The sequence below is a fragment of the Dermatophagoides farinae genome, chromosome 6 (genome assembly GCF_024713945.1).
Source record: "Dermatophagoides farinae isolate YC_2012a chromosome 6, ASM2471394v1, whole genome shotgun sequence".
In the NCBI taxonomy this organism is placed as follows: domain Eukaryota; kingdom Metazoa; phylum Arthropoda; class Arachnida; order Sarcoptiformes; family Pyroglyphidae; genus Dermatophagoides; species Dermatophagoides farinae.
The window spans coordinates 1159439-1176303 of NC_134682.1; the positions used below are offsets into that span (position 1 = coordinate 1159439).

Consider the following 16865-nt stretch of genomic DNA (forward strand, 5'->3'; position numbering starts at 1 on the left):
ATGTGATAATTTGATATAATAATAATGTTATATATGCTATAAACTTTTATTGTTGTAGATTTTTTAAAAACAAATTTAAATGTATACATTTTAATAAAAAAAAATTCTAAAAAAAACATTTCTTGAACAGATTTATGAGTTCCACGTTAATAATTATAATCATTACCGGTATGCCATATAACTTTGAGCATTTGTAATGACTCACGTAACAATTCTTTGTGCTAATGGTGCAAGCATCCCATTTGAGCTTGACATTAATCCCACATCTTTTCGATTGGTCATGAATCTGGAAAATATGAATTGGACTTAAAATTGCTGCAACAATAGTGTTGAACGACACTATCGATAGTAAAATCGTTTAGTCGTTTACTCAAAAATGCAGGTCTCCAAAGGTGGTTTTCGGTCAAAATCTGCCCCCAAGTTTTTATTTTTTTAAAAATATTAGTCATGTCCATTGATGATTCTCGAAATGGTTTTTAGTTCATTTGGTCCACCCACTTCCGGTAAAATCGCGAAAAACAACGCGATTTTTCCAGATCTCACTAACTATGAGGTGGTATGCCTCAATTTTTTCTCACGATAAAACTGATCTAATCAACATTTTATTCTGAAAATATCAAAGAAAAATATTTGGTGGAACATGTTCGAAAATCCGGAAATCCATTTTTTCACCATGTAAGTCTATGGAATTCATCATGTGATATCCACAACGTAAGTGTTTATGATGTTCACCACGTAAGTGTATGGTGTTCATTATGTAAGTCTATGATATTAGTCTACAACAGTGATTCTCAACCTTTTTTTTGTTGCGGCATACATTTTACGATTTCAAAATTTGGCGGCACAAAGAAAAAGCACTGCGTAAAATAGATTATGATAATGATTTTAAATGTGCTAAATAAAATAGTATATAATATGTACTACAAAAATAACAGTATGTAGTGTATTTGTTGTTAATTCGTTTATTCCAGTTCAGAATCGAGAAAATAACAAATCCAACCTAACACAACCAGTTCAGAATTTAAAATTCAAAACTGGTTGTGTTAGTTGAGATTACGACTTACGTTGAGGCTTATATTAATTGATTTTATCGATAATTCACAATTTTCACAAATTTATAAATACACTCATACCCCGCTTAACGCTGCCCCGTTTAGCGCTGATTCGATATAACGCTGTACAATTACCCTACATTACATTACATTGTTACATTGTATATGAAGGGTAAAAATGCATTATGTAAAGATAGCCCCGCTTAGCGCTGTTTCGCTTAACGCTCAGAATTTCCGGTTTGAGTTTGAAAATTTGAAATTTTCCGCATTTTACTAAACCAGTGTGAGTTATAAGAATCAGCCGATGATCCAAGTTTTTGCCAAAATTCGGGTTAAAATTGGTCGGAAACCCACAATTCAAATAGCTGTATACCTGCATATTCTTGCATAGAAAATTTCATTCAAATGCATCGATAAAAACAACATTGCGAAATTGACGCATGCGCAATAAAGTCTTACAATGGATCATATGTTTTTTTTTGGCATATAAATAATCGACAAAAGTTAATTTTTGGACCAAGAAAAAATGGAAGAAGTCGATTCAATTCTTATTAGGGTGTGAAGATGTTAATGAGTATTGATTGTCGACAGAGATGTTCTTATCAAAGATGCTTTTTATGGGTTATTGAGAAATGTACTAGAATGTAGCAAACCCAGAAGTTGATAAACTATACTTTGATACTCTGTTCGTTCCATAAACCAGAATCGTTGATTGCTATAAAACATTTTATCAACATAGTCAAATATGGGAAAATTGTTGTATGAAGATTATGTGAGAGAACAAGAGAATGAATGATTGAACACTCTTCGAATAAGAGGAATTATATGAATAAAAATTTGTAACAATTATGACAGGGATTGTAGAGATCGAAAGTCTTGAAATTTGTTGAGAGATGAGAAAAAAAGGTATTACACCTGAATTTTGGATACATCTGTTTCGTGAGACAGTTACATGAACAGTCATCAACGAAGAATTATGCAAATTATTGATCGAGTTTGGTTTGTCTGTGTTCAATTGATCTGTTGCATCTCGATAATTATTTAAAAATGATCATCATCATTATTCGAATTTGTTTTCTACCAATTCATTTGAATGAATGAATGAATGATATTTGCCAATTGTTCCACATAATATTCGCCCGCGTACTGTATTACCCTTTTTTCCTACTATTTGACAGGCGGATATACTCACCACTACTAACGAGGATTTCCAGGGATTTCGCACTTCGAGGGATTTCGCACATTTTGACTAAACCCACTCGTTGTTGTGTGATTTGGCACATGATCCAAGTTTCAACACTATGGCTTACCAGCAAAACAACCTGCGAAATTGACACACGCGCAATAAAGTCTTATTGGATCACAAATCGACAAAATTTTTTGGACCAGAAAAAATGGAAGAAGTCGATTCAATTCTTATCTCACAGCTTCGAGAAATTGGATGGTAAGTTTTTGAAAAATTTTTTTTGATTGTTTTTTTATTAAAATTTTTTATTCAGTGATTTAGATGATGAAAACATTCATGGTATCGTCCGCGCACTGTTTTACCCTTTTTTCTACTATTTGACAGGCGGATATACTCACCACTATACTAACGAGGATTAGCGAGGATTTTGTACATTTTGACTAAACCCACTCATTGTTGTGTGATTTAGCACATGATTCAAGTCTCAACCAGGGCTTACCCCCAAAACAACCTGCGAAATTGAAAAAAAATGAAAGAATGGAAAAAGTCGATTCAATTCTTATCTCACAGCTTATATATTATATAGATCATTAATATATAATAATAATATTATTATCGACTAGAAATTGATGATGATTCATATTCAATTCCCGTAAGGGGAGCTTTTTTTGTTTTTGGATGACTTAGAATTTCACTAAACCATTGCCATAAATGAATGAATCATTTTGGTTAAAAATGGAAAAATTGTGGGCAAAAAAAGGGGTCGTGGGAATAAAAATAAGAAAAAAGACGATGATGAGAATTTGTAAAAGGTCAACAGATTATGAGATTGTTTTTTTTTTGTTTTTGTTCTCATCTTCATCATAGTTCATATAAACACAAACTAATCGAGTATACGAACCGAAACCAAACATGTTTATATTCAGTTGGTGATAAACGGTTTGTCGGACAAAGAAAAAAAATGGACATTCAGGATTAAGGTGAACGATGACAATTGGTCATTTGTTTGGTTGAAATTCACTCGTTTTGGTCACACAATGTCATCTTCATCATCATCGTCATTACAAAATAAAAATAACTATTTGAAAGAATTACAAAAAATTATCTATGAATTACAGCAGCACTGTATCCATGATGATGTTTCAATGAATCAACCAACATCATCAAAATCATTATCAAACACTATTGATCGTTTGGTTAATTTGTTTGAACTTTGTTCTTTATCATCATCATCAGATTCATTGATACGTCAACATGTTGAACAATTGAAATCGGATTTCAAAGTAAGTCATATATTCTGGTGGAAAAATGATAATGGAAAATTTTCCATTTTTTTTTCTCTTTCTCTATTTTCACCTACACATTTTTAGAAATTGGAAAATGATAAACGAAATGTGCTGCAATCAGAACAGAATGTAAGTACACATTACAGAATTAATGGAATTTTTTTTTTTTTGTTATTCCTACCACGTTTTTGTACCAATGTTGCTGTTTTTATGCTGATTTTCTTCTTTTTGAAACAAATTTTTTTTTTTCGTTTTGTTTTTTTTTTTGTTTGCATAGCTGAAATTTAAATTGAACAAATTATTTGCATGTTATTATACGTTTCAATCGTTGAATGGATCACCATGGAATGCTGCCTACACATTGAATCATAATAACAATGATGATGATGATGATGATGATGATGATCAGAATCGTGATGGTGAATTTGTCAATGAAGATTTCAATGTCAAATGTATTGAAGAAGAATTGGTTTATATTCCCGTCATTCGTTTTACGAATAATAATAATAATTCGAATTCAAATGTAATGTTTATAAATCATGATGATGATGATGCAGATGATGAGGCTATTAATGTTAAAATAGTCGACAATAATAACAAAACAAACAACATCATCGTTGATGATAATAATGGTAACAAAAATCGTTCGTTAAAAGGATCATTTTCAAATTTATTCCATCAAATGAATAATAATAATAATAATAATAATAACGATAATAGAAACATGGAACATTTAGATAATAATGTTCGTGTTGAACATACAAATTCATCGTCGTCGTCGTCGATAATGTCAACAGCATTTCGTTCGAATTTTATTTTGTTTAAAAAATAACAAACAAACAGACAAAAATTTCAATCTTGTTTCATGAGATTTACACGAGCGTGTTAATCTTTTTTATACTTTCCACCAATATCTGCATTTCATCTGCAAATAAAGAATAACGAAATTTGTTGAAAATTGCTTAGATTTCATTTCATTTTTCAAAATAAAACTCACTTTCAATATCACGGCCTAAATGTTCTAGCTGTGTTTTCGAATCGATTATCTCAATGTTTGATGTGTACGGATTATAATGTACAGTAAATGGTCGTGGGATGGAAAAGGCAAATTCTCTGTTTGTGTGAGATGTGATTTTTTTTTGATTTAGAATCTGATTTTTGTATCATTTCATTTCATTTTTACCTTAATTTTTTCTGTGCATCATCAAAACTTTCGGCAAGATAATAGATTGGTTGAAATTCAGTGATTGGATACTGTTGTTCACTTGTTTGATTTGGATCAAAATTTTTTATCTCCGGTTTACCGCTTAAACAATACTTTGATTTTGATGGATAAAATGATTATTAATGATTAGTAAAATAATAATTAAAAAAAATGTTCAAATGCATTGCTTACTTCAAGTTCACCGAAACTTGATAATAAACCAGCACCATAAGCTTTTAATTGATTGTCTTGTTTACAAAGACCAAATTCCACTGTAAACCAATAACAAGTGGCCAATTTTTCAATATATTCATCCGGTGCACCTAAACTGGCTAAACCAATCTCCTGTGAAAATCGTGCAAAACTTGGATCAGCAAATAATGGTGCATGACCTAATAGTTCATGACAAATATCCGGTTCAGGTGTATACATTGGTTTTGAATGATGACGTATATATTGGGTACAATGAAATACACGAAATGCAAGACCAGCAAGAAAATCTCTTGAACTCAATAGGCCGGCTGTTGGACGTAAAGTGAATCCGGTGCAATCTTGAATAAGATGACAAAATAAAAAAAATTATTATTCGATATATCGATATATAAATCAATAAATTCTCTTGGGTAATCAGAAAAAAATCACTAAACAAACCTTTTAAAAAATTGGAAACATCTTCAAGTTGTGGAATATTTGTCTCTGAATAGCCACAATTTTCAATCATTAATGGAAAAATATGATTATGTTCTTTACATGCATGTGTTGGATAAAGTTTAATCAATTCACGAAACACTATGCTCCATGTACCAATTTCTTGTTCAGTATATTCAACACGAGGAATTGGTTGTCCACTACAAATTACATATAACAAAACAAAAACAAACACAACATCAAAAGGGATTAACTTTGTTTGTTTGTTTTTTCCTTTTTCCTTAATGGTCAAACAAAAAATCACTACTTACTGTTTATATTTCATGGCCAATTCACCAAAATACGATCGCCGTTCTCGGTACACTTGATCTTTGAAGCCCTAGAAACAACAACAAAAACAACAAAAACAACAACAACAAATAATTAATTCGTCCGAATCCAGACACAGAATTGAAAACAAATTTACCGGATGATCAGCATCCAATTCAGAACCATATGATAGAATATGATTTGCAAATCGATCTAGATCTTTAATTTTTCTTGGAAACCATGGAACAGTTTCTTCGTTGGCTTTATCACGTGAAATTACTTGAATATATTGTGTTTGTTTTTTCAATTCATCCAATGCTACTGCCAGACCGATTGCCTGTGCTGAACATTCAACCAAAAATTCATAATCACTTTCATAACGTTTTGATGATCGTGATTCAATACGAAAAAGATTAATATTATAATCTTTGAATATTTTCAATGCATCAGCAAGTGAACCAGCTTTTGAGCCATCTTTCATGGAAAAAATAATATGCACCGGATCACGATGGCTACCCATATTTTGTTCAATAATATATGATCCACTAACACGTGTTGGACGTGGTGGTGTTGTGGCCAAATTTTTCTTCAAATTCATCAAAAAAAAAGAACAAAAAACAATAAAATCAATAAATCAATGTTTTATTTATACGATTTAGAAACAAAAAACAAAAAATGGATTCCTGAAATGAAAGAACAACAACAACAACAACAACAACAATGCAAATCTTACCGGATCGCCATTTTGTTCTTGTTGATTAAAGACCATTTTTGTTTCGTGTGTGTGTGCGATAGAGATAGAGAGAGAGATAGACAAAATTATAGAGAAGAATAAATTGTAGGTGTGTGTGTGTGTGTGAAATTGTAGACAAGAAAAAGAAAAAAACAAATTATGATGCAAAATAAACGACAAATTGAATCAGCAATTTAAACGAAAACAAAATTGCAATACGATATCGATCATTAGATTGTCAATAGTGAAATGAATGATAATGTATTATAAACGTAAATGTTTTAAATTAACGTTATTTTAATGTTCTTTGATTCTCTTTTTTCGTTTTCTCTCTCTTTCTTCGAATGATTTTCCATCAATAATGATGATGAAAAAAGATTCATTTCATGACAAGTTTGAAACTTGTTTGCTCAATGATTATGGAAATTTTTTTTTTCAATTTCAATTTCAAATGCCTCAAATGACTTTGTTTTTTCACCATAGAAACGATTTAATTGCTAAAGATGTTTTTATTTTTTTTTTTTTTTTGAAAATCAATACAAAAAGAAAAATTATGATTATCAAATACAAAAAATCTCTCTGTTTATTGTCCAATGTTTGATGATGATGGACAGCCCAAAAAAAAACAAAAAATTATCTGATAAAATAAATTTAGTGAAAACCACCATGCGCACACCATACACGCACAATGTAATTTCCAGTTTTCGATGATGATGATGATCACAAGATGATAATCCATCATCATCATCATCATCATTATCAATTAATCTGTTATTCAACAAGAGAAATAATGAGATAGAGACTGAGAGACAAACAAACAAAAACAAAAATCATCCGATCAAATGATGATGATCACTAAGTAAAATTCCAAAAAATTCAATTCAATTCAAATTGAATGGATTCAGTTTTTTTATTTTCATTTTAAATTATTATCAATGACAAAATCGCATACATGCCGATGGGTATCCACCAATTTAACCTTGAATAGATAGAATTGTTAATAATAAATTCAACAACAAGAATGTTGTCAATCTGGAAAATTAAAAAAAAAAATGAATTAATGATGTACAAAATGAAAAGAAAAAAAAAATAATTCAGCACCATTGAAAACCTACGTGTACGCTAAAAATAGTCAACTGTTTTTAATGCCTAGTATCATCATCAATTTATATTTCTGATGAAATAAAAAAAAATCTTTTTTTTTCAAAAAAAAACAAGATACAAAAATCTCATTTCCAAGAATTAAGTACATCATCAATTTCCATCTCACGAACACAGGTACTATTCATGATTCGGAATAATGAAAAAAAACAGAATGAATATTCCAAACAAAATACATTAGTAGACATTGATTCATAATCAGATTCATGATAAAATTTTTTTCTCCTTTCATTATTTGTTTCCGTTTTGAAGTTGATTTGGAATTTTTTTTTTGTTCGCATTATTCTGTTTTTTTTTCTACCACTAGAGCGACGAATCATGAAGCTTTCTATATATACTTTGATGGTCGAAGTAACACATAATGGTGGTGGTGGTGGTTTCAGATTCTTTCTTTCTTATGATCTGGTCAAACTGTTGTTGTTGACGTTTTTTGCTTTTTTTTATTTGTGTATGTATTGCACTGTCTCGGTAAGAAACAAGAATATTGCAAGAATAATGAGACATAAAGAGACATGCACACACACACACAAAACGATTTGCTATTTTGTGTTTCTGAAACATCTGCAATGATTGAACTAGGTTGCCCTACAAACCATTGTATTGTGTAATAATTCTGTGTTCATGTCTGTGTGTGTGTATGTGTTTCAGCAAAGGTTTCATCGATGAAAATGATGACGAAAACGTTTTTTTTGAATGTAATGAACAACTTGTGATTCAGTTCCAGAATTGGTCACATACATACACATACACACACACACACATGCGAATAGACCGATCAACCGACCAAACTGATTCATTCATTTTATTTTTATTCACAATATATAAATCTACTAGATGTCAGAATACGGAATCTTTTTTTCATTTATTCATTCATTCATTCGTTGATTTGCTCACTATGTGTAATGTTGTTGAATCCAATTAGAATTCTATATGTTCATGTGTTTGATGTTATTTTTTTCAATTCTCATCATAATCGATAAGCGAAAATAATTAAAAACGATTGGCTCGAGTAATCATGGCAATTATTCTGGATGATAATGATAAATTAATCATCATCATTGTGGCTGCAACATTAATTTTGATAACATTATTCATTACATTATGCGTTGTTTGTCCATGGTGTTTGTTTCATCGTTTGATACTTAAATCTAAACAGAAGAAAAAAACCTTACTAAAAACCAGTTATCCATCATTAGCTGGTGGCCAACAGAATCCAGAATCGCAGCATTTTCATTTTTCCATTGTTCCAGTATATGGAACGAAAACACATTTACAAACAACATCAGCGACTACAGCCACAACAATGATGATGAATGATAAACAACATCAATGTAATGGCCATCATTATCAATCAATATTGAATAATCAATTTGAAAATTTAACAAATTTAGCTCGATTACGTTATTCATTACATAGTAATAATAATGGTGATAATGATCAAATATCATCATCATCATCATCGACAAATAATCAACAATCAGCCACAAATGTTAAATTACCAAAATTGGAAGCAACAATTTATTATAAATCTATATCATCCACAGGAAATAATGATGAATCATCATCGCCATCATCATCATCATCCAATATCCGTATCCATATTGCTATTCATCGAATATTTGATCTTACAATGAATGAACTTTCAATTGAACCATCACCATATGTGGTTGCCATTCTAATTGGTGGTTTTCGTTTACAACGTAAAAGTCTAGTCCTTAATAAAGGTAATATTTTTGTCCATTATTAATAAAAAAATCCATTAAAAATTGTGAATTTCATTCATATGATGAAATAATTCGGGGATTGTTTGTTTCATATAAAAACAGCAACAACTAGTACAGAATTTCTAGATTTCTAATGATTGACTTTTGATATTTTAGTTTTTATTAAAATGATTTTTTTTTTGTTTTTTACAGAATCAGAATCACAGAATCCTAATGTAACAAATTTTCATACAAATTCTATACAAGTGTGTGCGTGCAAGTGTGTGGGTTTATGTGAAATAAGATTCTTCATTTCACTGTTTTTCTTCACTTTCACTCATTCTTGTTATTTCATTTTTTTTTCATCAAATAGATGGTATTTTTTTTTTATTATTAAATTGCAACGGAAAAAATAAGAAAATGTTCCAAATTTAATAATCTCTTGCTTGTGTGTGTGAAAAACAATTCTGAAGAACAAAATAAATCTGTCTGTTTTATAATCAAATTGGTAATACAATATCCAGCCAATGGATTTTTTTTCTTTTTGTTTGGAACGACAAACCACCAAGTTTCTATACATGAATGAAAATGAGAAAAAAAATGGCTGACCAACCGAATAAATATATTCTGTATATTCTGAAAAGTTTCATGCTGTTGAAAGTTTCTGACATTTTCAAACATTAACATCATGAAAACATCTTTTTGGCCATAATAATTTGTTACTGTAGTGAGAAAACATGAGAAAAAAACAACAACCATGTTTATGTGTGTGCGTGTGTGTGTGTGTCAGATCCATTGGGAATCAAGAATTAGTTTTTGTTGTTGTTGTTGTTGATACATTCATGTTATTTTTTTTTGAATCATGATAAACAACGATAACCGAAATTTTTTTTTCATTTCATTTCCCGTCATATAGGCGTTGTAGTTTTAATTAAAGATTAAATGTGATCGAATAACGTGATAGAATGTCATTTATTTATAATAATTTTTCATTTCACCATTCTGATCAGCCAAGATTAAACAAATTTGTTGCCATTATTTACCGAACAGATTTATTGCTGTATTTTGGGCTTCATGTTCCAAAATCTTCATTCATTTATCCCATTATTCATCCCACGAATCGTGTTTTGTTAGTGCAACAAAAAAAAAACTTTTTTTTTCAGAGAATATTCTTGATTCTGTCCAATTAATGTCTATGTTTTCTTCTAACTCTCTTCTTTTGTTACTAAAAATAGTTTTACAAAATGAAATGTTTCGCACTGAAACTATTCGACGAACATTGGACACACGATTGAATCGAAAATTTATTAGCGAACCATTATCCAGGAATATATTGAAAGATTCGACAATAAAATTACGTTTAATGCATGATGAACGTTATGCTAATGATGTCTGTCTTGGTGAATTGTGTATTCCATTGAAAAAAATTCAATCATTTGAAGAGCTAAAACAACGACAACAACAACAACAACAACAACAACCATTATTGATGAATGGTATGGATTCTGGTGATAATGATACACAAAATGTTAGCAATGATGATGATGATGATATTGAATCCAATGATTATCAATTTCAATCAAATGTTTATACATTATTTCCAATCAAAGAAGTAAGTCAAAAAAAAAATCAAAATCGATGATCAAGAATTCTTAAAATCAATGATGATCAAATCAATTTTATTTTTTTTTCTTTTATTTATTCATCATTTGATTGAATGTATATAGATCAAAGGCGAAATAATGATGGGCCTTTGTTATTTGCCTACATCTCGACGTGTAAATATAACAATTATCAAGGGAACAATACGAAATTCAATATCACGATTTATTGATCAATCAACATCGATGATGATGACTACGACGACGACATCAAATCATCAAGGCAAGTGTATAAAAATTTTGTTAATTGAACCATTGGACATTGTTTTGTTATTGATTGATTGATTTTTTTTGATTTTCATAATTTAAATTTCCTATTTTTGTTTTCCATCCTGGAATAGCTTTCTATATAAAAGCATTAATGTTTCACAATGGAAAATTAATTAGAAAGAAAAAAACTTCACTAAGCATACGATTAGCCTGGGGTAAAGATGAAACAATTTCATTCGATTTATCACCAGAAGAATCCAGTGAACAGATGTCATTGATGTTAATTTTAGCATATAAAATGCAGGATTCAAATTCTCCAGAATCACCAGATAGTCCTACGGAAAATACACAGCCACCACCACCATCATCATCATTATCATCTGTCATCAATCATCAACAGCATAAACAACATTCACAAACAAATACAAATTCAATACCTTTGTCATTGACAACAACAACAACAACAACAACATCAAACAACATAAACAACATTCAAAAATCATCTAAAAATAGTGCCCGAAACAGTTTACGAAAAGAATCCTGTATTGGACATTTTGTTTTGGATCGTCCAACTTGGATTGAAATTGTAAGAAAACCTCGTAAACAGATAGTTAAGTGGTATAAACTTTTCTAGAACTAGAATAATTTATAAACAACTTATTAAAAAAGAGAGAGAGAGAGGAAGAAGAAATGAAATGTAACTCCTACACAGAATGTGAGGAAAAGAAAAACAATTTTTTTTTCTGTCTTTAAATATCAACAAAAAAATTTTTTTTTATCCCATTCTACATTTACAAAATCCATTTATTTCATTCAAGAATTCTTATGGATCACTGAATTATTATTCTGGCCATTCGAAACGTCCAAAACATTTCTTATACAGACACAAATACAAGATAATAACGCATGAAATTATTCTACAACTAAAAATATGATCATCATTTCATCTATTATGGTTCCTGGATTCTGTATTCTACACATTCTGTGAACAGATAAACAAATATTCACACTATACAAACACTAGACACTGGACACATAAATCAACATCATCATCATCATCATTGACGTAATAATAATTCTGGACATTTCTGTCCATTTATTTTTGCTTATTATTATTGCAATATGTTACTATGGCTTTTTTTTGTATTCCTGTTATTCATCAAACAAATATATATAAAAATTTGATTGATTCATTCGAATTTCATCCATTTTCCTTATTTTTCCCACATACACACACACACACTCTCTAATTCTGTTGAATAAAATTCTTTTTCCATTTCTTATTCCATTTGATCATACATCTATGAACGGAATGATGATGATCATCATGTGACATTTAAAATTTCTATTTTTTTTTTGTTTTATTTTTCATTTAAATTTCAATTATTATCATTCATTTATTACTTTATTTATCAACAGAACAATGATAATAAGTATATTGATTGATTGACAAGATTTATTCAATATTTATTTCTTTGTGTGTTTGTAGGTGTGTGGGTGTGTGTGAAGACTTTGTACAACAACAGCAGAAAAAGGATACATGTGTGTGTTTTGTTTTCTTCTGTCTGTATGTGTGTGTGTGTGTCTGATGGTTTGATGATAAAAAGTTTCAACAAATAAAAAAAAAGGAAAAGAAAGCTGTATGTAAATAGAAATAGATATATATTCATTCAAGTTTATGTAAACAATTTATCTCGTATGTCCATTTTTCTTTCCAATGTTTTTAAATCATCAAATAAAATCAAACTTATATCATGTAATGATGATAATTCGGAAAAAATTTCTTTCATATTTCTTCTTGTTTCGGTTTCAAATTTCTCTCCAATCAGTTGTTGTTGTTGTTGTTGTGGCTGTAGTTGTGATTGTCGATGATGATGATGATCATCATCATCATCATGTTTCTGGTTGTTTATTGTTGTACGTATATCTCGTTTTACCATTGGCCTTTTTGTAGATTTTGTTGTTGTCACATCCATCCATGTAGCCTTGTTATTCAATGATGAAGATTGATATTGTTGTACAGGCACACCATTAGCCATTTTGATTTTCAATTTCAAATCATTTGATTTTGTTTTAAAATAATGACTACGTTTAATCAGATAAATTATCTGTTTTTGTTGTTGTGATAAAAATTGATGATCAGCTCTTATTCTGGCCACATCTTCAATCAATTGTTTTTGATTATTTAGATTATCACCATGTACTATGTCCACATGTTTACTATAATCACGTTGTAATTCATTTAAATCACGACGTAATCTATTTATATTATCAATAAGCCATGCTTTGGTCAGTAACCAATTTTTATCTTCATTTTGATTTGTATTTGTTGTTGTTGTTGTTGTTGATGTTGTTATAGATTTTGTTCCATGATAAATTTTGTTGTTATTATTACCATTCGTTAATATTTGATGTGATTGTGGTTGCACAACATCATTTCCATTGAAAATAATTCTCTTGGCCATATTTTTTTTCGATATTGATGATGACAATTGGTGTAGGTTTATTTTGCCACCATTTTCCAATAAATCAAAACGATAAACATTTGATGGATTTGCATTTAAATTTAATCGATTATTACTTTCATTTTTGTTGTTGTTGTTGTTTATTTTTGTTGTTATTATTTGCGGCTGTTGTCTTGTTGTCGATGGTGATACGCGAATTGTCGATTCTGTGGTCACAAAAACTGAGCTATTATTTGATGGATTCATTTTTTCTGTCAAAACAATCGGCGTTGAATGTACCGAAGCGTTGGCGTTTATAAATAAAATAAACACGAATATTAGCATCTTTGCCATTGGTGATGATGATTCCATTTTCAGATTAATTATCGAGAAAAAAAAATTTGAAGATTCTTGAGAAATTCTCTGTTGAAGAACACTAGAATTAACGTAAGAATAGACTTTTTTTTATTCACATTCAAAGAAATTCTATTTTTGAGCAAAAAAAAAAAATTCCAAGTTTTTTTTCTGATTTTATTTTTTCTAGAAAAAAAATGGAAGGGTCGTCGGCCGTTGGTTGTGTTGTGGAAAACTATAGTGTTTTTGGAAATCAAAATGCAGATGGTTTTTATAACGAACGATCCACGATGATGATCAACTAGCGTGACCGAATGACTTCTGTTTTTATTTTCTGCTGTTCATTGCATTGTTGCGCTCGCTCATTTGGCCCATTGGTCGGAGGGTATGATTTTTTTTCGTTTTCGTTTTTGGCTTTTGTTTTTGTTTTGTTGAACAAATGGAACGACCCCTGTGCCACTACACTATGGTGAACAATGGAAAAAAAAGAAAAGAGACAGAGAGAGAGAGGTTTGCCACGCGTCCCAAAATTTTATTTTGAAAAAAAAACTTGATAATTTCCACCAGTTGTACCAGGGATGAATATTCAGTTTGTCGAGCTTGAATGAACGTTTCTTTTTTTTTGCTGGTAGGCTGCTGGTTGAATATTATTATCGAATTGGTCGAATGAACACACGTTCGACGTCTGGTTCAATTTTTTTTTCGAGTGTGTGTGTATGCTTCGTTCTGGACACGTTCTGATAATGATTCACCCTCGCAAATGAATGGTGGATGCTGATTGGATCTGTTTTTTTTTTTGTTTGTTTGTTTCCAAAAATTTTTCGATAGCGAGAGTGGTATGATGATAACATCCACCACCATGACCTTTACCATTCGACCAGATTTTTTTTTATTTGATTCAATTACACATTTTATCATTTCATTAGCACACACACACACACACACACACACACACAGCACATCATGCACCTGGTGTTGGCCAATAAAAAAAACAAAAAACATTCGCATATGTAATATAAACATTACAAGAACTTTGGATCTTTGTGCCAAGGTCAATGAGTGATTATTTACCTGAAAAAATGGACATTTGGAATATTCATTCTGTTGTTCAAGATTTGGAATTTCGATTTCCTATATTTATGATCCATAAAATCATGTAATTAACCAGGATATTTTAATCATCCATCATCAGGATTTTTTCATTTTATTTACCACATCAAGATAGTGAAAGATGGTGGCCACCGCCCAAATGTTTGTTTTTTTATTAAACAAACAAAACTCTTGCTGTTTTTTTTCATATTTTTTTGTTCCTTAATCTAGTTTGTCAACAACAACAACAAAAACAGTAGCAAACAACAAGTGTAAACAAAATTGACCTTTGACTCTTTGTGTGTGTGTGAGTGATGCAATTGATGTTATTTAATGACAAACAAAACAAAAAAAATCTCATTTTTTTTCCTACTGATGATGGCCACACCTTTCTTTGATGAAATTTCTTTCTTCTCGAATTCAACATTCGAGACAACAGGTAACATTGTGTGCGTATGTGATCATCACCGCCGGAAACGATGGCAGTAAGATGATTTTATTATATATTTTAGGACAACGCCAAACTAATTACTTAACAAATTCATTCATTTATTCATTCATCAAATTAAAGTAATCTGTGTTGATCAATTAATTTTCTTTTCCTACATTATTTCCGTTTTGTGACCTCGGCAATGAATAATGAATGAATGAAATTGGATCTAGTTGCAATCTACAAAAAAAAAACGAAAGAAAAATTGTCACACAATCTGTCGAAATGTAATTTCTGATGTTGAAGACAAAAAACAAAAATGCTCAAATCTTAAGACAAACTTTATTACACGAACATATGGTCCAAGTTCATCAAGTAATCTCATTAAGATACAAAAATCCATATGGACACACACACATATGGTGGCACGTGTCAGTTGTCGGTGCTCCTTAAAGAAATTCAACAACAACAGCAAAGAAAAAAAAAAGTTCACCTACTTTTATCTATACAATGGCAAGACCTTCTGGTTAAATGTCTGCATCAGAAAAAAAAAATTTTTTCGTCCCAAAATAGAACATATATACTGCAATATATACAAGGTGTTTTTCAAGACGTTCGTTCATTTCACTATAAATACAATTGATTGGTTGTTGTTTTTTAATTTTTTTTTCTTTAAAAAGCACATGTTATTTGTTTGGATCCAAAAATTCAGTAGATATGAACAGATGGATCAGTTTATGATATGAGATAAACTTGGACATGGTACTGGTGGCTAAAATTTTTTTATTTTTTTTTTAACGAGTTAAAACCTTGGCCTTATGTTTATTTTATTTTATTTTCGATGGACGCGTGCCAGATGCCCAGGTAAACATCATGACATGTGCAACCATTGATTGTACAGGCCCGGTGGTATATACAGTTGGTCACCTACCACCTGGTCATTGGTGATTGAAAAATAGAATTGAAAAAAACATCATCATCATCACATGAATAGTAATCATGGATTCAAACACGAGTCTGCCACGCGTCAAATTTGATCAAATTCGATTGAATTGTAAAACCATTAATTAGCTCGATTTCAAGTACAAGCTGTTGTTGTTGTTGTTGTTTTAATTCTTTTAATTAACAGAATACTTTATAATCAACTAGATCTTCTTAAAGAATAAGAATCAGAAAGAGAGAAAAAAAACCAATTCAAGTGGAACGTACGTTTGGTCATTGACGTGATTGTGTGCGTGTGTGTGTGCCAAAGACCTAATGATATTGAAAAAAAGAAAAGCAAAGATAAAATCCAATAAAAATTTTCAATCAAAACAAAATAAAATGAATGAAACATTACGAGTTCAATAACATTTATTTATTGACAATTTTTTTTTTGTTTGGTCCATTCCATAT

At 30.2% G+C, this 16865-nt stretch overlaps 3 protein-coding genes across 3 annotated transcripts; 1 reads left to right on the forward strand and 2 right to left on the reverse strand.

Annotated features, from left to right (window-relative positions):
- Positions 1-4173: 4173 nt before the first annotated feature.
- Hn (phenylalanine hydroxylase) lies at positions 4174-6833 on the reverse strand. Its single transcript, XM_047056920.2, has 8 exons — positions 6419-6833; positions 5843-6271; positions 5688-5755; positions 5380-5576; positions 4921-5279; positions 4708-4841; positions 4522-4637; positions 4174-4449 (listed from the first exon to the last, which is right to left on the reverse strand). Exons 1-8 carry the CDS (start codon positions 6452-6454, stop codon positions 4397-4399), a joined length of 1392 nt encoding a protein of 463 aa, XP_046912876.1. The 5' UTR covers positions 6455-6833; the 3' UTR covers positions 4174-4396.
- A 1476-nt stretch (positions 6834-8309) lies between these two features.
- Positions 8310-12436, forward strand: LOC124493594 (uncharacterized). Its single transcript, XM_075731724.1, has 4 exons — positions 8310-9303; positions 10518-10894; positions 11010-11166; positions 11285-12436. Exons 1-4 carry the CDS (start codon positions 8595-8597, stop codon positions 11785-11787), a joined length of 1746 nt encoding a protein of 581 aa, XP_075587839.1. The 5' UTR covers positions 8310-8594; the 3' UTR covers positions 11788-12436.
- Positions 12437-12829: 393 nt separating this feature from the next.
- On the reverse strand, positions 12830-13943 carry LOC124493595 (uncharacterized). Its single transcript, XM_047056694.2, has one exon. The coding sequence runs from the start codon at positions 13940-13942 to the stop codon at positions 12830-12832; it is 1113 nt and encodes a 370-aa protein (XP_046912650.2). The 5' UTR covers position 13943.
- Positions 13944-16865: the final 2922 nt, after the last annotated feature.